The 22,561-nt window shown below is 38.7% G+C and overlaps 2 protein-coding genes across 2 annotated transcripts in view; one reads left to right on the top strand and one right to left on the bottom strand.

Moving 5' to 3' along the window:
• LOC134816347 (myosin-11-like) overlaps positions 1–22,561 on the bottom strand; it is a 93,610-nt gene that overhangs the window by 13,256 nt on the left and 57,793 nt on the right. Inside the window, 16 exon segments of the mRNA XM_063825147.1 lie at positions 5,751–5,947; positions 6,437–6,568; positions 6,771–6,902; positions 8,385–8,570; positions 9,352–9,596; positions 10,522–10,684; positions 10,827–10,888; positions 10,891–10,925; positions 11,136–11,269; positions 14,551–14,691; positions 16,397–16,531; positions 16,718–16,885; positions 19,292–19,436; positions 19,681–19,829; positions 19,939–20,094; positions 20,265–20,379. Of these exon segments, the coding sequence (XP_063681217.1) occupies positions 5,751–5,947; positions 6,437–6,568; positions 6,771–6,902; positions 8,385–8,570; positions 9,352–9,596; positions 10,522–10,684; positions 10,827–10,888; positions 10,891–10,925; positions 11,136–11,269; positions 14,551–14,691; positions 16,397–16,531; positions 16,718–16,885; positions 19,292–19,436; positions 19,681–19,829; positions 19,939–20,094; positions 20,265–20,379 (2,295 nt within the window).
• On the top strand, positions 1,027–2,631 carry LOC134816346 (olfactory receptor 4C6-like). The gene is made up of 2 exons (XM_063825146.1): positions 1,027–1,204; positions 1,319–2,631. The coding sequence occupies exons 1-2, from the start codon at positions 1,034–1,036 to the stop codon at positions 1,943–1,945; spliced, it is 798 nt and encodes a 265-aa protein (XP_063681216.1). The 5' UTR covers positions 1,027–1,033; the 3' UTR covers positions 1,946–2,631.

Below are 22,561 nucleotides of genomic sequence, written 5' to 3' on the forward strand. Positions count from 1 at the left end.
AGTTTAGCTTCATTCATAATAATATTATTATATGCGTTTCGTGTACATCTGCCGAGCATGACTATAATTATGACGAGATTGAACGATTAAACCACTACATGAAGCAAGAACAATACAATTAAAGTTTTACATCTGCCCCCTTTCTCCGTTATCAGCGAACTCTTGTCCTGCTCCATTCTCTATCTGCTGGTTGTGATACCTTGAAACTGATATGTATAATCCCAAACATCTGCTCTTTTTTAACTTCTTCTGTTGAAGTACTGCTAGTGTGATGGTTGGCTACAATATAGCTTACAGTTCTTGTCTAAACGAGACAGAGAAATTATGTTCCTTCCGGATTTTAAGCGTGAGTTGATGTAGGTTTAAACAGGTATTTCAGTTTCTCCGATGTATTTCCTGGCTGACATCCAACACTTTCCTTGAACTAGAATGCTTATATCTTAGCCCCTTCGATTATCGATATCTCCCACCAGGGTTCGTTCCTGTGTCTGATGAGTTTGGCGGGTCTGCTAATGTGTATCTGGATCATCTACAACATTGTCTTCTCTGTAATCAGACTTCAGGGCAGTCAGGTGAGCGCTTGATTAGATATTATCGTACATTATGTCTAATACCCTCTAATTACTCAAACTTTGCTAACATATCTCTTTTTTATATGACTAGACATCCAAAGTCCAAACCACCAATTAATTGATTCCATCCTTTTTCAGAATGTGTTTGTTTTGAACGTACTGTTCCATGACACTTTTGTAGCAGTTATCGGTATAATAAGAGGACTGGGCATCATCAACAAGATGTTTATTGGTGTGAATGCTAATGGAGACGAGAATTATTTCTGTTTTGTTTTCTCGATTATCGGCCATCTTTTCTGGTAATATGATTGTTCACCTTTTTCTTGTATCACAAACGCACATAACCCATCTGACTGATAATTAAGAAATACCGTATCTATATAAAATAAACTGTCGAGGTTAACGGCGATGATCCTCATTACCCCCTCCTAAAACCCCCTCCTCACAGGAACAACCCCTTGATGGTGCTGATGCCTCTGACAATAGACAGGTTTCTGGCAGTGATCACCCCTCTCAAGCACAAGAATTGGATGACACAGCGAGTCATGTTCCTTATGATAGGAGCGTGGTGGGTACCTGCCATGTGTTCAGCGCTCTATCCGCTAACAAAGTACCATATCGGTCCTAGTGCGGTAGGACCCTCTCCCTTCTTATCAATTTAGATAGTTTTGTATCACAGTCGACAGTCGATGAAGTTCAGGTATAATACGATGCCCTTAATTAAATACTAAACCCACATTCTTCAGATGACCTACCAGATAGAATATCACCGCTGCACCCTAGATGACCACGACACGGGCATAGCTGAAGCGGTTATCTTCTACTTCACCCCCATAATCACCCTTATAACCCTCTACTCTATCATGTTAGTCAACATTATCAAACAGCAGACTAGATGCAAGAAACTGCTCCTAACCTCCCTGTCCATCTGCACAGTGGGGGTACTCATAGCTATCCCTCAGACCCTGCTTTACATTAACCTCCATATGGGGTACGAAGTAGCCCAGTTCTTCACAGTAACTCTCTTCTACATCTCCCCGCTCTGCGACTCCTTCATCTACTACTGTGTTAACCCCATGGTCCAGCAGATGCTACCCGAGTCTGGGATCGGTCAAACAGTTCGGAGGTTCTCTCAGAGTATAACCAACCTCAACCTGAACGTGAGACTGTCCTTTACCTTCCTCCCAAGTGCTGATGAAATATCAGAGTCTCCGGGGACCCCCACTAGTGTTAGAAGCTTTGCAGGACGGCTTAGTCCGAGTATTTGCTACCGTCACCCTGGTAACTCGTACCGCTTTCAGAGGATCAGTGATATTGAGAGAGGTGTTGGGATCTCCTATACTCATAGCCGTGTTAGCGTGTTGTCTATCTGATAGTGGCTAATTTTCCTGGATTGTGATGAGTCCTACTTCTTTGATTTTAATCATATTTGGTATTTAAATGTGCTTGTCTCCAGAATTTTCTCCAGAATTTGCTTGTCTCCAGTATTTGCTTGTCTCCAGAATAAAATTATCATCTAATTGTTAGCAGTAGCCAGTAACAAAGAAGCTTAAAATAGCTTAACTTCCATAGCTATTGGGCATTGGCCCAGGTTAAATCGTAACCATGAGAAACTTGATAACTTTAGTAGCGCAGTAATTATCTCAGTCGACCACGAGCCACTGTAATTGTGATATTAACTCATTGCCTATATATTTTGTATTAATTATTCTGAATTTCTGTGCTTCAACCTAGATGACACGGTCAATCGACTTGAATTTTAAGACAGAGTAACATAGAGATTACGTAGGAGAGTGGTTTAGGAGAAGCTAGCGCAGGAGACTACTTATCATTATCTAACGAACCCTGAAAAAGAAGTTTTAACATTTTCAAACTTTTTTCCTAATCATAATTTCAAATTTGGCCATCTTAGCACAATTTCTCAAAATGGAAATTTAAGATGTGGCGATAATTGCAGTTATTAAAGAGTGGGAAATTGTTTATTGCTATGTATGTGTTTATAATATGCATCTAATTAAGTTGTCAATTTCAGTTTGAAATATGTTCTATTTCCTTGCAGTTGTGTGTGTTTAAATTGTCAAGCATTTGTTGCACACTCTAACTAAATTTTGAATATCGGTAAATTTTTGAATTGTTCGGACTTCGGAGCTAAGCTTTCCCGGATTTTCAAGTTTAATAGCATTCAGTTGAAGATCTTGACGCCATGACTCACCGAACAAACAGTAATTAACCAATTAGAGCAAGTGGCTGCTTAGCAATGGTCATTATTGAACATCATTGGAACACAGGTTAAGGAGGCAATTGGAGATAATTGGAGCGAATACAGTGATGCTGAGAGTATAATGGCCAATGGGTCTGTGTAAATAACATTTTCTCGAGCCTCTAAAGTCTAAAGTATCACTGAGGGTTGTTTTCCTCAACTTTGTATTTAATTGTCTAATGTGCCACATTGTTGTGCATCTGGCATACTTCGGCTCATATAATTTTGGCATTGGCTGATCTTTTGTAGAGTTACATTTTGTCGTGTATTCATAATTTATCTAAACCAAACTTTTTAGAAACTTAGCTTAGTTCATAGCTTTGAGTGATCTCAACAAGTTGAGACGTGCGCTCAAATGAGCAATTAGGTATTTTTAAATTAGATCCAGAAACACAATTTAATCTGTTTCTATAGAGTGAAGGCCATAATATCATGAAATACCCGGATAAGGCCACAATTGTAACAACTTAATTAACGCCAGCCATTGTCCAATCAATCCTAATAGTTCACCATTAACGTTACATATCCTGAATCGGTATTATACATATCTCATGACACGGACTGCGGACCAAGAGTTAGGTCACTGATTAAATCTGCTCAGATATTAGCCAAGTTATAATCTTGTTCATTTACTTAATTGTCGGTAATAAATATGCCTAATTTTATGTGACGAGACCCAAATTTATCAATAGTTATTTTTTAATACACTTTATTCACTAAGTCCGAAGAGCTGGAGATCTCAAACCAGGATAATATCTAACTAAATGGCGTTTGTCATACAACACGATGAACATGGGGAACGACAGTCTGCCGCACCACCTACCCAGTCGCCCCAAAACCGAGAGTTTCTCAGAGATCTCACATCCGGAGAATTCTGGGTTTAACATTGTTACGGAGTCTTGTCTGCATGTCCATCATGTGGGTGGTGATACATGTGTTTTTCACATTGCTACGGTAAATACCACAAATTATACCCAATCTTAAGTTCGATAAGATCCTGGTTTCTTAACAAATATCCCCGAAATACATATCTTGAGCAAAAAAGTTTGCTCTCCCAAATTCTTGTTTAGATCAAACCGTGAGTCTTGCTGTCACATTATAGTCACGTGTTCTGCAGGGGGTATTTGTGTGTTTGATGGCGGTGGTGGGCTGTGTGCTCTGTAGCTGGATTATCTACAACATCGTGTCCGGAGTTATGCGGCTAGCCGGGGGTCAGGTTAGTGGAGAGCTGGGGATATAGGGGATTTACTACAGTTCACATTTTATTTTATTCAGAATGGTTTCAGATGTACCAGCCATGCCATCTTGAGTTAATATGGATTCTTTTGAGTATCTCTGATAGCTATCTCAAAATTTTATCCCTCATCCTCAGAACTTATTTATCCTGAACGTTTTGCTTAACGACTTAGCAATAGCTGTGATAGGGGGAGTAAGAGGTCTGGGTATCATAAACAGGAACTTTATTGGGGCTCCTCCTGGTGAGGAGACTCATTTGTTCTGCTACATTTACACCCTCATCGCTCAGATATTCTGGTGAGACTTTAATTATAAGTATACCATTACCAATCAGTTTACCAAAGGAACCCTTGAAGGGTAAGAACCTTGCCAATCAGTTTTCCAAGGAATAGTAACGCGTAGAAATAACTACAACTCAATTTAAAAAAATTCCTTCCCAGGTGCGCCCCACTGGCAACTCTACTGCCCCTCACTGTAGACAGAATGATAGCTGTGCTGTATCCTATAAAACACAAGATCTGGATCACACCATGTTCCAGTAGATTGATGATAGCACTTCAGTGGACACCATCTCTATGCTTTACAGCGACTGAGTGGTTCAACTTCTTCACTGGTCATGATACCGCGAGTAGTCTTTATTTTAAATTCCTGACAACTCAACTTTACCTCAATTGTTTTCACAAAACATCAGCATAATGAAAACATCTCAATAATGGCAGCCAGTAAACCTTCACGATGTCCCCAGATGACGTACCAAGCAGAGTACCATCGCTGCACTTTCAACTCCCACGACTCAGCCGCTCTGGAAGCAGGTCTCTTCTACTTCATACCCCTCCAAGCCCTCATCATAATCTACACCATCATGTTAATCGCCATCATCAGGCTAAAGAAGGACGCTAGGAAGCTCCTCAGGACATCCTTCCTGATATGTTTTGTGGGAGTGGTAGTGGCAGTTCCTCAGCTCATGCTTTACACTGATGTCAGGATGAGCTACAAACTAGCCCAGATACTTACAGTCGTCTTGTTCTATCTTACTCCTATATTTGACCCACTCATCTACTATTGCTTTAACCCTAATGTTAAAGAGAGGATTGCGTCCTCTCAAGTTGGGAGAGCAATGTCTATTACGACCAGGAGGATGTCTCTGTTGGTTCAGGCTCCGTTTGTTCCTGACAATGCCCTTCAAAGAATCCCTTCAATCAGCGAGGCTAATTCTCACTCTTCTCGTTAGTTTTTTTGCACCGCGTTTTAAAATTTCAAAGTGTTGTAAATGTCATTTCTTAACTAGTGCAATCTAGCGGAAAGTATCGAGTTAATTTTGTTGGCAGGATTTTTCGAGATAATTGTAGACGTATTGTGATGAGAGTCTGAGACGTGCTTTCGTGGAAATGAAAACTGGATGATCGAGGACTGTAAACAATGTGACTGGTTTCGGATTAATAAGGAAATTACAGCTTTATTTTAAAGGGAAAAGATACGAGACTACTGGCCTACTACTACTAGTCACTTGAAGATACTACTTGAAGCTTATGAGTTAACCAGCATTAACTTATTTCATTGATTTTATGTATTAAAAATCAAATTCTATAATTTATAGTAATAACTTAGTTTTGAGTCGTATTCTTATTCCGCGTTCAGCTAAAACTATCAATAAAATAAGCCCCATGTAAACCAGTACTTACTTTCCAAGAGAAGCTGAGCTCATCTCCTCCAACAGTTCGTCTCTCTCCTGTTGAGCTTGTCGTCTGGCTCGTTCTGATGCTGCCAGGTCCTCTTGCAGACCCACACACTGCGCTTCAAAGTCCTTAGCGCGGCGCTCGCTTGACTTGGCGTTTTCGTTAGCTTCGTCAGCCCTCTGCCTGGCATCATCCAGATCGTGCTGAGGAGGTTGAGAAATTAATCAATATCCGCTTGTTACTTCATAACTCCCGGGTTATGAAACTAGCCATGCTGAAAGGATCAGCACGAGCGCGGAAATACACCCTCTGTAGGCCATGTTGCAGACTCACGTGGGCAGGATCTAATTGTTTGCGGAGGCGTCTCTATTAGTATAAGATCGTTATGGAATGCAGCTATACTATACAATATTACCATTCTTGCTGAATCGGGTTTCTATGACACTCAAGCTAAAGCTCTTGTGCCGATACAACCGATACAGTACGCATAATGATTGTGTGATCCTTCAAAATGTCTATATATTATAGAGTTCAAAGCTTTGATTATTGTGGTAAGTATTTACATTAACTGTCAATATTCATAATTGAATTGTAATGTTTCTTAAAATTCAGTAAAGGAAAGGTCCTTCATTTGTATGGAGCTGCTAAGAAAATGAGAATACGTTTTATCAGTACAGTTGAGGAAAGCCTACTTGATAATCTTTGAGGGCGTTCTGGATTTTCTTGTTTTGTTTGAGGAGGTCCTCCTTTGCGTTAGTAGCTCCTTCAAGCATCATCTCAAGTTCCTGATAATCTCCTTCTATCTTCTTTTTGGCTGCTACCGCCTGTTATCAGTATCAGTAAATACAAACGTTCTAGCAAAAATAAAGGATGGCCGAAAGAAAGTTTTAAAGCACTGTTGTAGTCATATTATCTAAGGTTACTTTTCGCATTAGAAGCACTTAAAAGCTTAACCGAAACAATAGTAAGGAATGCCCATGTTATTTCCTTTTTCGTAGTCTTCAAACATGTTAAAATAAAACTCACGCTAGATCTCTGTTTCCTCTCGTCCTCGATTTCTTGTTCCAGTTCTCTGAGCTGTTTCAGGATCTGTCTCCGTTTCTCTTCGCTCGCTTCGTCACGTGATACCAGCTCTCGCTCGAAGTTAGCTTTCATCGCCTGAGCAGGCACCATGGTCAAAACGGGAAGTATGGAAAATTCTGTAAGACATTCAGAAAAAAGGCCGCAGTTCAAATATGCAGAAGAAAAAATGTACATGTGTATTGTGTATCCGTACGCGTAGGATTCTTTACTTTTAAAATAACTTATTCTACGTGAATAAAAGATAAAAGCGATATATTTATTATTATTATATGTAGCCACGGGTATTTCCGTCTCAAAAGGTCGGAAAAGTTGAGCCTTGAGGAGATTGCTCCTCTTGTTTAGAGCTCATAATTATAGTTTTCGGTTATATTCCATGCTTGACGGGTTAGCTTCTTTCATGCACCACCTGCACTGCGCGGTACAAGAGTACATTTGCTTACTCGTTCAACAGCTAGTCGAGTATTCACTCGAGCAACTGGAGATGAGTATAGAAATACTTTCCTTGTGTTTGGCCTTGGCTAAGATTTCAAGTCAAAATTTGTCCATCCATTATCCCATGATGCAAAAGCAAAGATATTGTGATCACTTTGGAATTCGTAATTATCTAGTATACAAAGTTGTAACGTAATGAGACAACAAATATTAAATTTATCAGCCTCGAACATCTTACTATATATATAAAGCGAGACGATATATATATATTTATCTGTGCCATTTTACTGACACCACGGCATCAACTTTAACGCGAATTTCTGCAAAAACCGTCAAAGATATACAACTGAAACTTTTTTGACTGGGTCGAATGCTTTAATGGCCTTCAAATCAGCATGAAAAAATAAAAAATTGGCCTAGAAATAGGAGTTTTAGAGCCCAAAATTTGGTACCCCAAGTGGTGTCAAAAACGCTAATTAAATAGGTAATAATTGTTTTAGTCTCTTGAGTCTTGACACCATTTTAGGGTTAGACGGGTTCCTGCTAGTAAATTATAATAACTAGCAGGAACCCGTCTAACCCTAAAATGGTGTCAAGACTCAAGAGACTAAAACAATTATTACCTATTTAATTAGCGTTTTTGACACCACTTGGGGTACCAAATTTTGGGCTCTAAAACTCCTATTTCTTGGCCAATTTTTTATTTTTTCATGCTGATTTGGAGGCCATTAAAGCATTTGACCCAGTCAAAAAAGTTTCAGTTGTATATCTTTTACGGTTATTGCAGAATTGTATTCGCGTTAAAGTTGATGCCGTGGTGTCAGTAAAATGGCACAGATAAATATATATATATCGTCTCGCTTTATATATAGTAAGATTATCCTTTTTATAATGATGCTGAATGCTAAGATTGAAACTTGAGACAGCAAAATGGATAATCAAATTTTGATGAGATGGAACTACAATATGCGTGCCAGGTTAAAAACAATACGTCAGTTCTGTCCAAGCTCATAATTTTTGGGCATCACTACAATTAATGTTACAGTTATATATTCCGCTTGGCAGTTTGTGCCATATAAGTTAAAATAAATTTACTTAATTTCAACTGATGAGTTTCACAGATACCTGCGTGTTGACTTCAAGTCTGAGTTTAGCATCCTCGATTCCCTGCAGCTCATCCTCAAGTTCCTCTAATTGAACCTTCTGTTCTTGGACCAGGTTCTCCAGTGCCCTCTTACTCTTTTCCAGCTCGTGGACGTTCTTACCCGCGTCATCCTTGCTCTCCATCACCTCGCTCAATTCAGCTGCTTGCTGCAAGATACAACCGTTACCATCGTTTCAATCGTTACAACAGAGTTACGACAGTGTTTAAATCGATCTATTTTGCCGGTAAAATTCGTTACAGACAAAAATTTATCTGTATAGATAAAAATGTATCGGTCTACTTAAGACGATAACGAAAGTGCAGTAGAGTTAGACCTTAGATTACCTTTGAAATGTATAAATTAGCTTCATCTTTCTAACTCCGGGAAAATTAAAATTAGCACAAGTTACGATAAAGCTGCATTACAATACAGAACATTTGGAGGCTGCAGAATATAAAATTATGTCGGTTAGCACGGAGTCAGGACCGGGAAAGAGAAGAAGAGCACATGTTGAACTTCCCAACACAATTCTTTTGCCGCCAAATTTGAGATGGTGACTGTTGCATGTGCCCGTAAAACAACTAAAGAGGGTGAAGTAAGGGGACCAGAGCAGGCCGGAACGGGTCACTCCGTTCTCACAGATAAATTAAATACAGCGTGTAGAAGTTAAGGCTAAAGAATTCCCAGTATTTGTAGGGAAACCCCTTCGTGTGAGATGAGAACACTAAATACGTGTTGTAATCCTTGTTAACTTACTATGGATTTTAGAGAAATAAAGCATACTGATATAAAGAGTATGGAACCTTGTTTTGGAAAATAACGAAAAAAGTACATACTGAGCCGATGGGAGTGGTCCACTGCACACTGTTGCTGTAAAATCGCGTTTCGTTTTTAAACGTTATTTAAAAATATTACTATTAGTATTACCGCGAAAACTAAAAACTGACCTGTTTACGAATGCGCTCGCTGTCTGAAAGTTTCTCATTGTTATCCTCGAGTTCAGCTTGTAGAGACAATACTTTGCTCTCCAGATCTCGGCACTTCTTCTCGTACGCGTCCTTATCTCCCTCGAGTCCGTCCGCCCGCTCACGTTCCTTATTCAAAGTTGCGTCGAATTTCTTCTGTTGGTTCTGCAGGGAGTTGACCATGGTTTTCTCTTTCTCGAGATCTACTTGCAGGTCGTCAACTTCGCCTGAAATAATATTAGTTTTAATTGAGTATGATAATAAATAAAAACGATACGTATTATTATGATCTTATATGATTATATTGATATTTCTGTCTCAACAGGATGTTTAAAGTGAGGAGAATGCTCATTTTGTTTAGAAAAGTGAGGAAAATTCTCCTCTTGTCAAGAAAAGTGAGGAGAATACTCCTCTTGTTTTGAGCTCATCATTTTAGTTTTCATATTCCCGACGAGTTGCCGGCTGCAGTGTGGCCACCTCAATTTCAGATGGTACAATGACTAACTTCCTTCATTTTAGTAGTACTTTCTCTGCTCTCAAGTATTTCACAACTCCAAAGTACTACTCAGGGATACACAATCAGCCGAGTGCTCAATAGCTGAGTGCTCAACTGCTGCCCCGAAGGACACAACACATATGGAAAATTTAAATATATAAGAGATAAATATAAAGATATTTTCCTTGTGTTTGGCATCGACTAATATTTCGAGTCGAAATTTGTACAACAAATGTTACATTTGTCAGCCTCGAGCCATCATATTCAAATCAAATTATAATAATTATCCTTTTAAAAACAAGAAAAGGATAATTGAGACAATAAAATGGATAATCATATTTTTGATTAAATGGAACTGTACAGTATTCGTTTCATTGCGACAGGTTATGAACAATACGTCAGTTCTGTAATGCTACAATACTGTAGCAGGTATAATTAATACATCTTTTCAGGAGAATCAAGGATCACTAACTTATCTATTTTCACTTCAATCAAATAATTTCGATGGTTGTGCTTCGGTCGTTGGTATGAGTTAAATATTATAGAGAGAACGTATGTATTAAGAGCAAGGAGACTGCTCCTATTATTTAGGGCCCATATTTATAGTTTGCCTTTACCACAAGTTTTGAGTTATAACACTGTAAACGTAAACAAACCTTGTAATCGTTTCTTGGATTTCTCCAGTTTCTGGATCTGGTTTCTGAGGTCGTCTATCTGAGAGTTAAGGTCCTCCTGGTCTCGTGACAGTTTTCTGCGCGCGTTCTCAACCTCTTCCAATGAGTTCGCGTGCTCGTCTGCGACGCGCTTTGCATCCGCTAACTGGGGGTAGACAGTGGTGTTATTTTAAATGGTCACCAAAGCTACTCCCAGAGAGGTGAAACCGTTCATTCTGCAACAAGTTAATGTAACTTACATTTAAAAACTGATTTTGCCATTACAATAAATTGTAAATTAAATATACTTGTTGTGAGGTCTGATTAAGTTTATTCTGAATAGCTTCTCTGGCATCTTGTTCTTCTCTAATGACTCGATAGTTTGGTTATGTGATGCTTGTAGGTCCCTGTATGGTTGTGAGTCAATGATAGTATTACATAAGTAAACAATAGTAAATACGCCTAATAAATCTGCCCGAAGGTTACTGGAAGTGGTACGCAAATAATTCCGGGCCAACTTCTTCTAGACCTAAATTGAAATATCTTGCTGATAATTCTACTGTATAGTGAGTGTATAGGGGCCAGGAGGCAGGAGAACAACAAGCCCTCAATCTCACCTCATTTTAGCGGCCATGGTAGTCTTATCCCTGGTTTCGTTCTCCAAGTTCTCCTGGATCTCTGTTATTTGTCTGTTTAGGTCCTTGTTGAGGCGCTCAAACGTCGACACTCTGCTCTCCGCGTCCATTTGTTTCTGAAATTTAAAGAGTTAAAACTAAAAATCAAGGCTTAGTACTCACGATGATAGTTTTAAACTATGATGGTGCTACAAATCTACAGGAAGTAACTTTTCATGGAATAATAATGGAATATCTATACGTTTACTTCAACAGGTTATAAAGTAGGCTAAAGTGAAAGTGAAAGTGAAAGTGAAAGTGAAAGTGAAAGTGGCTTTACCCCTGGAAACAAACCTCCTCAGCGCAAACTTTACAAATAAAGTAAGGGATATCATGATATCCGCTGTCAAATCCGTTTTCTGGCGGCGGGCTGTAACTATAAACACTCATTAACTTTTAGCTACACCTTCCTTATTCCTTTGTTAATATTAATGGTCAACCATTAACAATTAACATTGTATTACAACTGGTGCGAAATTATTCGGGATTATTTGTGAAAGTGTTGAAGTCCACTATAAAAGGGATATCAAGATTGATTCGAATCTTAAACACAGCGCTTGTCCAAAATACGAGAATGTTAAATTTCACACTAGTAGTAACATCAAGAGCGGCAAATTTAACGGCAAGCCTCGAGAAAATACTCAAAATATTTGGTTTGAGAATTTAGTGATACTGTCTGACAAGGAGTTAGCGGTCGGACACGAGCGTGCCTGGTCGTATTAAGGCAAATACCGCCAGGATCCTGGCATGGAAATTAAAATGGTGATCGGCAGGAGATGGAGCCAAGATCTAGGAGGTAACTGCAAACTATGTAGTGAAACTGCACAATGCAAACGTAGTATAAACTACAAACTTGAGAAATGTAAATTCGGGAGCTGAGAAAAGTCAGCCGTTATCCGAAACAATCCATCAAACACTACAAATATCACGTAAAATGCGGCTGGCGGAACGGATTTAAAGGATTTATTTAAAATTTCACATACATTAAAATGGAGCAGTAACACTACAGGCTGTACTATGCAGAGTGATGAACATACAAGTAATACAAAGTTCAAAATATAGCATATGCGGAGTAGTTGAGGAGTTCAAACTCTCTCATTGTATTTGTTAGCACTGTCCACACGACTACAGATGTATATTAACAATGAGTAAACGAGTGGACGGAGAGGAGATACGGTGTGTGTACTATTACTACTCCTAGTAATGATAGTAGTGTAGTTAAAGATACCTTACATTGTACATTGTATAAAACCAGGACTGAAGTGCAATACGTGATCTGTAATCTATGGTATTTAATTACTGGAAAAAGCTTTACCATTAATTAAATACCATAGATTACATTTTACCGTAAAACACTAAAACAGCTTTTTCATATCTTGGGCCATGATATTCAGAATTCAACATTTTTAAAGATTTTTTATAAATGGCCGTTATATTAGTTAGCTCTGCAAGGTTAAAATCTGACGAAACAACTTCTCAAGACGAAATGTCACTGATTTTCAACAATTAGTGACGTGTCAGCACATGTTGAGCAACATGTTGAGTAACAAATCTGTACAATCATCTCCACGTCCAGGGATACATCATAAACACGGAAGTTTTATTTTACTGATCAATCATAGCGGTAGAATGCGTACTGTAGCCAAGCATTAGTCAGCTACTGTAGTACAACACTACAGCTTTTGTTAGATCAATTTGGTTTAATTAGGGACGTCTCGTGACATATCCTCCCCGACACAAAACAACACAACCAATGCCAAGAAACTGTGGAAAATGTCTGTCTCATTGTCCAACTTGCATGAAGTGGTATTCAGAAGAATGGCTTCCTAACATATTTTCATAACTTTAATTGAGGCTAAGACAGTCTGCTAGACATTTCGTAATTATCCGTTGCGGAATACTAATTGGAAAGGCACGACAGAGTAATAATACTCTTATCACTCAATTGTCTAGTTAACAGCTTTGTTAGCTATTTAGTACATACTGCTACAATTAGGTGGAAAACCTGGCAGCAGCTACATTATCAGCTATATCTTACTTAGCAGCTACATTATCAGCTATATCTTACTTGGCAGCTACATTATCAGCTATATCTTACTTAGCAGCTACATTATCAGCTATATCTTACTTAGCAGCTACATTATCAGCTATATCTTACTTGGCAGCTACATTATCAGCTATATCTTACTTGGCAGCTACATTATCAGCTATATCTTACTTAGCAGCTACATTATCAGCTATATCTTACTTGGCAGCTACATTATCAGCTATATCTTACTTGGCAGCTACATTATCAGCTATATCTTACTTAGCAGCTACATTATCAGCTATATCTTACTTGGCAGCTACATTATCAGCTATATTATCAGCTATATCTTACTTAGCAGCTACATTATCAGCTATATCTTACTTGGAGACTGATCTGCCGAAATAGGAACCCCGTGTGACACTCATTACAGTGAGGGAACTCTGGGAGGAGAAGCTCCCAAAATCCACACAGCTTATCGTGTACACAAGGTAGAATCACGCAACATGACAGTGTAGTATTGGGTGTTGAATGTTTAAACAGACACGAAAACAAGCACCTGGACTAACAAGAGTTAGCTGGATACAGACCAATGAGAAACTCCATAAAACCCCTAGAAGTTATTGCATTGAAAACACGTCCAGACTCCAGCTACATTAGTACATCGAGCAAAATGTCAAAATTTCCATGCTTCATGGCCATGCTGTAGGAATACAAGACGATACAGTTCACGTCACTGCGGCACAAAGTATGTTACTGAACAACCAATTTTTTGGCTTCCCACAACTTACGATTAAGCCGAACAGAATATAATTTTGATGCTTACACGTCAAAAATCGGGAATTTAGTTATTTGCTAATCGAGTAGAAGACAACAATTAAGGAGAAGGCAACAGCAAGCTTATTTGAAATCAGAGCTATTAATTAACATCCGATAGCTATAAATTAATATTTAATTGATACATTTGGGTAATCTGATGAAATTATCATTTTAAAGTGATATGTATTCATAATTGGTATACACTATACATATGATAATTTATAGTGTGGTTAATGGTATAATTCGAAGAGTTTACGAGGGTAAAAAAATCTAGGAAATTGAGCTAGTCCATGTGGTTCATTTGTTCTGCAAATGTTTAATATATTTAATAGCGTGTTAATTATTATAGGTATTTTAACAAAGTAACAGAGATGTTATTGTTACTAGCAAATGCTGAGAAACGCCTGGTTGTTGCATGGTGTGAAGGACGAAGGTATGTGATTCAGTGGCTTTTCATGCCGTGTATCGTTGTCTGTAAAAACAGTCTACTACACCAAAAATGTAAATAGTAACCTGAAGGAGATTTTCGAGTTCCGCTGTGAGTTTCTTGTTGTTCTCTGCTAAAAGTGCACTGCCTTTCTCACACTCTTCGATTTTGACGGTGTTTTCGTTGAGGGTACTCTCCAAAACTCTCTTCTTACGATCTAGGTCAGCCTGAAATATCCCGAGTTTATTGTAATCCAATAAATAGTTATCAGATCACAGAAAATGTTGGTTAAGCTGTAATTTTGTTCCATTTATTAATTTTGTGCTTTTATTTGTAATTTGATGTGAAATAATCGAAACTACTAAGGTGACTTTTTAAACAACCGCACTGATAATACATGCGTTGGGATTTGGCAGTATCAATCATTATTAAAAATAATCAGCTGTAACATATTCTAATATCAGTGTGTCAAAGAATAAGAATTTGCTAAAAGGTAAGGAGAACCCTCCTCTGTGTTCATTCCTTTTCAATACCGACTATGCGTAGTAGGCAGATCTGACTGAAAGCCAACAGAGTATAGCTACTCCTCGACAAGGGATTACATCCCCTCTGATTGGGTTCGTCGGTCGCGACCATTGGTCCCGATAACACTTTACTAAGTGGTTGCCCGAGGGCAATTAATTAGTGCAAAAGTTGTTTTTATACCAGAAACTTTAATAAAATAATACCTTGTGTTTGAAAACACACAGAAAAACGGATTGTTTTGATACTTTCGTTTGTATACAGAAGAAACCCACATGCTTATATGGCTTGAGAAGTTCATTTATTGCAATAGAAGATCCCAAAACTAACGACCTCAGATGAAAAATTCAATTTTCGGCCAAATAATTTTCCTTAAATCAAGTTACTTTATTAATTGATGGGAATTTTACAGCCTCCCAAAGCAATCTAGCAACCTATAGGCACAACAAACATATTACATCACTATATGACGCACAACGTAAACATGAGTGGGCAAATATAAATGCCGAATGGGTCCCAATTTCCATCAACCGTTTTGTAAAGCTTCTTTTCTAGTGCGACTTTCCTTACAATAACCACAGTGTAGTGTCACACTACTAGTGTGTAATTACTGACATGCCAGCATAACATAAAATAAAAGTGTAGGCTACCGAATCCTTCAAATACAAGAATTTTGATCCTATACATGATGTCAGGACTGAAGCTCGTAGCATTGCAATTATTGAGACTCAGTCAAATAAAGAGCTGTAAGTGAAAAGAAAAAAGAAGCTTTATCTGAGAAAGAAAAGTGTTGAGGAGGATACTCCTCTTATTTTTCATATTTTTACTTTACATTTTGTGACAACCATATTGGTGTGTAACTGATGGCATATCGCCGATCACATACGGCTACTCCTTATAGCCAGTATGACACGTAGGCAGGAATTACTTTTCATTTCAGTAATTTCTACATTGCACTAGAGAACAATGCCTACGGTACAGGGTTCAACAGTTCTACACTGCGCCCTGATACCACTTTCATAAACATGTATGATGTAGTGGCAGCCCCGAAGGGCAAGCTAGATGTGCAAAAGTTGTATTTATATGGGAGACTTTTAAAAGATATATGGTTGTGTTTATCTTGCGACGATCATCAATTATGATTAATTAGCGGTGCTTGGTTTACATCGAAGATTGGCAATTGATTTGATTTGTTAATTTCACGCCAAACAGCCGTTTTCTAAGGGTAGCCGTCTTCCAAAAGTCGGGAATTTTAAGTACATCTATGGTAAAAACTACGAAGACTGAAAAGATAATTGGTTCTGCGATTATCTTGATAGGTTCCCTTGTACCCAACATGTATGTACTTTATTCCAACGAACTTTTTCAGAGTAGCTTCGGTAACATACAGAAAATAAACGATGATCAAACCTTGATCTGTTTCATCTGCTCCAGTTCATCCATCAGAAGGTCTCGTTCTTTTCCCATCTCTGTTTTCTGTTTCTCGTAGCTGGCCGCAGATTTCTTCTGAGTCTCCATTCGCTCCTCCAAATCTTCAACTTGTGCCTGGAATAACATTATGAGAAAACTTGAGTAATTTATAATCAAATTGAAATGAGCAGTGAGGACACAAACTTAATACAATTTTAAAACTAGATGAAACTAAACTAAACTAAACTAAACTAAACTAAACTAAACTAAACTAAACTAAACTAAACTAAACTATACTAAATTAAACTAAACTAAACTAACCTGATACTTGTTCCTCATAGTCTGTAACATGGTCTCGTGCTCGTCCCTATCTTTCTGCAGCTGTTTCTTCAGCTCCTCTGCTTCTTGTTCTCTTTTGTTCCTGTGGTCCTGCAGCACGGCCGTGTTGTCCACGCTCGTCATCAACTCATTGTTTATCTTCTGTAGCTCCTGCACATGTTTTTATTGTAATTTAAATCAAGATGTCCTAAAGTTCCCGAATGTGAGAATAAATTAAGGATATCTAGTGACTTGTACTTTAATCGAACATCACTTAGGGGTTCAATCCTTCTTGGTAACTTGATGTATACGTAAATCAAACATCACTTTGAAGTTCAATCCTTATTGGTCAATTAAAATCCCCTAACTAGCACCCGACCAATTCTTCTTTATCATAAAAACGACCTACAGACACAGCAAATAAAAGATATCCAAGACTTCAGTCCTACCCTTATGGTATTCATGTTCTTACGCTAGTCTTACAGGTCCCGAATAATTATCAGTGTACGTCAAAAGGAAGTCAAGATAACTCATCTGTTGATTTCAGCTCTTATTACAGAGTGAATAAGAGTAGTTTGTGATCAGATAGTCGGATCAAAGGAGCCACAAAACTATCAGCAGTGCTATGATAAGAATTTGACACACGGCCACAGAACCTGGCAGGAATGACTGGATGACAAACTCACTACTTAGGTTATAGCAAGGTTATCAGATTATCAGATCTACTGGAATAGTCTCACTGCAGACTGGTGTCTATCCCAATCATTTAACGATAACGATGATACCTCCAGCCTCCCACTTCCCTCTTCTCTCATCGCATCTCCCGCCTTCCAATCTCCCGTTTCCCTACTCCCGTTACTCTACTCCAACTTCCTGCCTCCCATTTCCCTCTTCCCTCTTAGCAATTACCTGATGATGCCGATAAGTTCTGAGTGGAATTGTAACTACGGACAGTGATCTGTTCACTCTCGGTGCAACAGACATAACCGCTCCGACAAAATATCAAATGAACCCAGGAACTTCGATACTACTAAAATATTCAAATGAAGATGATGACCGTAATATGACCAGGTTATAAAGAGTGATAAGGAGGAGCTGCTGGTAATGAGTTATCATGTTAGGGGGTGACGGAGTTTAACAAGATATTGACCCCATCAAGATCTCGAATATCAGATACATGGTTCATGGTAATTATAGGCGGATCTGTGCCCAGGTTCCATCGGGCGATGTGTTACATCACAAGGATAAACAATACGCCGCTACATTACATTTACAAAGTTAGGCAAATTTATAGTTAAACTTTTTTCAACCTTTTTTTTTAAAGTTGGGATTATCATAACGGCAATACTGAACTGCCGATTGAATGGCTAACAGTTGGGATGGGCAATTCTCACAATAATTACCTGTTGATAGAACAGTTACACCCAAACTTACTTTTTTAAACAGAAACTTAATTCTTATCACGATACTTACATTATTGAATCCCAGACTGGCCAACCGTTTGAGAATCCCAAACTTGACCATAACTTTCTTTCCTGGCATCTTAAAACAAATCAAAACAACTTCCGACTACATGTCTATCAAAACGTGGCTCACAAAATATGACTAGTAACAAATGATCGGAAGTAGGAACAGACCGATATGTGACGATGGCGACAGGGGAAGGATGTAAAAATAGAGTCACACCAAGTTACAAGGAAGGGGAAACCAATAAAAGTTAGCACGAAGGGTTTGTATTATGTAACCGGCAACTCTGACATAACAACTCTTGTATTTATACGCGTCTCCTATGTGAGAGAGCATGAGGGAGAGAGTGACGTGGACTCAACACTTGCTCAAAGCTCGGTACGCCCAGCAAAGTGAGCAAACCACTGAACTCTTCAGACTGCTCCAATATCCGTCACGCAGTTGTCCGGGAGTCCGTGACATTATCACGCAGCTGTCCGGCAGTCCGTGACATTATTCTCCGGTAAAAGGGGGGAGGTCTCGGAAAAGTTGCGAGAATCTGGAAGAAGCTGTCATGAAAGCGAGATCTGTCGGGGAGTTTACTTCCAGGGAGAAATGTTTTGGCAGGGTAACTGGACACTTCGTTAGCTGCTAATAACGGAGTTAAGTCCGCTTCACGGCTTCCGTTAGTTTGAGACGAGTTAGGATAATTGTCAGCAGTTTGTCACTCTTGTGACGTTTTGCGAACAACTTAGGTCTTAATTGTTGCATTTTGCTTACCAGAGACAAAAAGTAAACAGACACCGATGAGAGTTTGAAGACAGACACAGTAGAAGAAAAGTGATGGTTAATGGTTATTACGCTTAACGTCGGGTTTGTGCACATTGCACAAGATTGGGAAGACTTAGATAATATTCAGAAAACTTACCTTTAGGTTTGTGCAAAAGTTTGGGAAGACTTAGTTGTTATTCACAGAACTGACCTTTGGCTAATGGCAAATGGCAATGGCTTCTGTCTATAAATCCCAAAAATCCTCAATCAAAATCAAAGTCAAACAACAGATTCTACGAACATTATTCTGCAGCAAAAATACGGCGTATTTAAAAATAACTTGACGCCTTTCTCACTGACCTCGTTGAGATCTCGCTTGAGTTTGTCAGTTCTCTTGTGAGCAGCTCGTTCAGCCTCCAGATCCTCACTGAGATCACTCACTCTGTTCTCCAGCTCTCTCATCTTCTTCTCCAGGTTGCTTCTCGCACTGGCATCGTCTTCAGACCTACGAGAGGGTGTTTAGTAACAGCTATAATTCGTCGCAATTACAGTTTCTACCGTTGAAGGTTGAAGAGGCGCCCACTTTAAAAGAGACATTTTTTAAAACTCTGAATTACATTTTTTCTGTTTGAGATTTGAATAATGTAATTGTAATTTTATGTTCCAAATTATATTTTAAATGTTCAGAAAATGTATCCATTTCCTGTAGTAGTGCGATAAAATAAAAAATAAAGCGCCAGTCCACATACTTGAGAGTAAGTCTGGCAACATCCTCCACAGTTTTGTCCAGTGAATTCTGGAGTTCTGTCACTCTGTTTTCTTTGTCATTCAAGCTGTCTTGCAGAGTGTGGATTGTGTTTTCTAGCTTTCGCTTCGCTTTGTCTAATGCTTCGTGTGCCTGGAATTAACCAGGTCAGTTACCCGACGGAATGAAGAACTTAACTTCATGTATTTTAATATAGATTTGAGCGGTTTAGAAAAGTAAACTCTTTTGCTGTTCGTCCTACCTTTTCCTCCTTCTGGAGCTTATCTTCAAGTTCATGAAGTACAGTTTCTAGTTTCATTTTCTGTTTTGTCAGAGCTTTTCCCTTATCTTCCTCCTCTATCAGTGCTGACTGGGTGTCCTTTAGTCGGGAATCCATCTGGGCTTTGTCACGTGTCATCTGAAGAATATGGGATGTTTACTTTTTTGGGCATCTGCGTGTTAACTTATGCATCCGCATCTGGCAAATCAAAAGTACAATCATAATAATATCAAGATGCGAAACAAAAGCGGTTTATTTCATGAGCACTTTGAGTTTGAGAGAGATAAGAACAAAAGATTCTGCCTTACCTTGGATATGTTGTCCTCTCTGCCAGCGAGACTGTCCTCAAGCGCCTTAAGCTTGTTCTCCAGCTGCTGCTTCTCGATAGAGAGCTTCTGGCGAGCATTACCCTCATCTGCCAACCTGATGGGTAAGACGAGGTAAGACGAGGTAAAATAGGTAAGTAGAGGTAAAAATGGGGGAGGAGCTCAAAGAAGGGGGCCGGGGGTACAGATGATCTTAGGGCCGTCCGGCGTCCGCAAGATGGTGGACACGAGGGTCTAGTTAAAGGAACATGTCAGATGATGTTTTTAACATGATATGGGCTTGAAGTGAAATGATGGTAGTGACAATTTGTTTATGATATTGATAATGTGATAAATTATTAGACTAAGACATCATAATATGACTGCAGTTTTCAAACAACATCGCTAAACAGTAAACAAGTCTTTCCAGCAAATCAATCATAACCAAACCGTTGATTAAGGCTCTTCTGAGAAAGTAAGGCCTTCTTCATGACCGTGGATTATTCCAGAACAAACACAAGTAATTTCAAGTGGGGCTCAGATTCATCCTCAAGAGGTCGGGTACAACAGAAACCACCCTTCATGCAATGCAACACTAACTACACAAATTGTACGGCGACTGGAGCGTTACAACTACACGTACATTGTGGCTTTAATTGATAACATTCACTAATTAAGCACCTTTACCAACAATGCTAATTATAACCGCGGGTTTCTAAACCAGAAAATCAAATCCAAGGGCTGAGTCTGCTCGCTGCCTAGGCTGGTTATTGAGTTGTGTCCGGTGTTCATTTGATCAGAAATGAGTACCCAACTTGAGCAGAAGTGAGCATCTAACTTTTGTTAGGGAAGGTACTAGACAGATGCTATTTTCAGTGTTGCACGGGTAGACGTGTTATCATGTATGGTGCAGGAGGTGCAGGGTGCCAGCCACTGTACCAGGCAAATGGTGACGGGGCGTTGTGCTGCTTAATTAAACATAGTCTGCTCGTTTACGCTGTTACAAAGCTTAAATTAGACCATGTTTAACTCCAGCTTGAAATGTTAGGGTTATAAACTGGATAATATGTAATAATTACTACTTATATATATGTGATAATTATAAATCAGCAACTGAAAATGTAAAATTTGAAAGCCCGGGTACTAATTCTTCTTACTGGATGACGGAAGCAGAAGTTTGCTTGGCTTTAAACAATGATTTAAGTCCCATGTCACGATACGGCCAAACTACATACTGCATTAAACTAAAATTACTTAAATCACTAAATATGAGCAGCCTTGCCAGCTTGACAGAAAATTATCGTGGGACGTAGATAGCCAGTGTTGTATTTTTAGTATCTTAGTACATTAGCTGTGACGTACTGATAAGAAGCGATAAGGCAGATGTAATCCTTGAATTCTTCCAGAAATTCGGCTACTGATTGGGGTTGCCAATCATAAAGTTTTAAGCTCATCTCGTTCATCATTTGAAACAAATCGTAAAAATCTGGCAAAAAAAAGATAGCTAGGATAGTCTTTTTTACGAGAAGAATGAGAGATCGAAGTGAAATTGAAAGATGAGATGATCAAATAGCCATTGTTGTAGTTGTATGATTTATTGACGCAAACAGTAACTGTAGGATATCGTAATGAGACTATATTTATCAATTAGTAATGGTTTCACTACTTGATGGAAGTACTATGATACTATATCATAATAGTAATACTATAACATAGTAAATAGTAATGCTTCCTGACCTGTAGCTGTTCATTGATAAATCTAGATTTGATTGACAAACCACGAGGTATTAAATTCAAAGAATGATAAAGTACTTACTTACAAGAATAAACAAATAAATACATTGTTGACTGTTGTATTTTCAACACGATTCGGCATGAAAAACCAAGAAAGATATATTAAAGCCATTGAATTTCAACCGTAACTTAGTAGAGTGAGTTTTAAAAGTCTGATAATACAATACTTTAAACGTTTAACCGGAGGGTGGATGACACATGGGCGGAGGACAAAAGGGCTGTCTTAAAAGGGTGGACACGAGTGCGGATCCCAGAATACTCACATATGGACACGAGAGCGGAACCAAACACCGTCCTAGCTATATGATGAACCAGTAATAAACTTGTGATATCACACAATTTGATTCAAATTTTGTGTATATGCGTCAACCTACTTTTATACACATGAATCAATATCTACTAGCTGTTAACATATTGCCATATAACACAGAACGCCGGCAAGGGATAAGCGGATAACAATGTAGAGCACGTAACACGAGGGATTGCTATGAAAAGAACCCTGATTC

This window comes from Bolinopsis microptera, chromosome 6, assembly GCF_026151205.1.
Source record: "Bolinopsis microptera isolate Bmic1 chromosome 6, MBARI_Bmic_1.0, whole genome shotgun sequence".
NCBI classification, from domain to species: domain Eukaryota; kingdom Metazoa; phylum Ctenophora; class Tentaculata; order Lobata; family Bolinopsidae; genus Bolinopsis; species Bolinopsis microptera.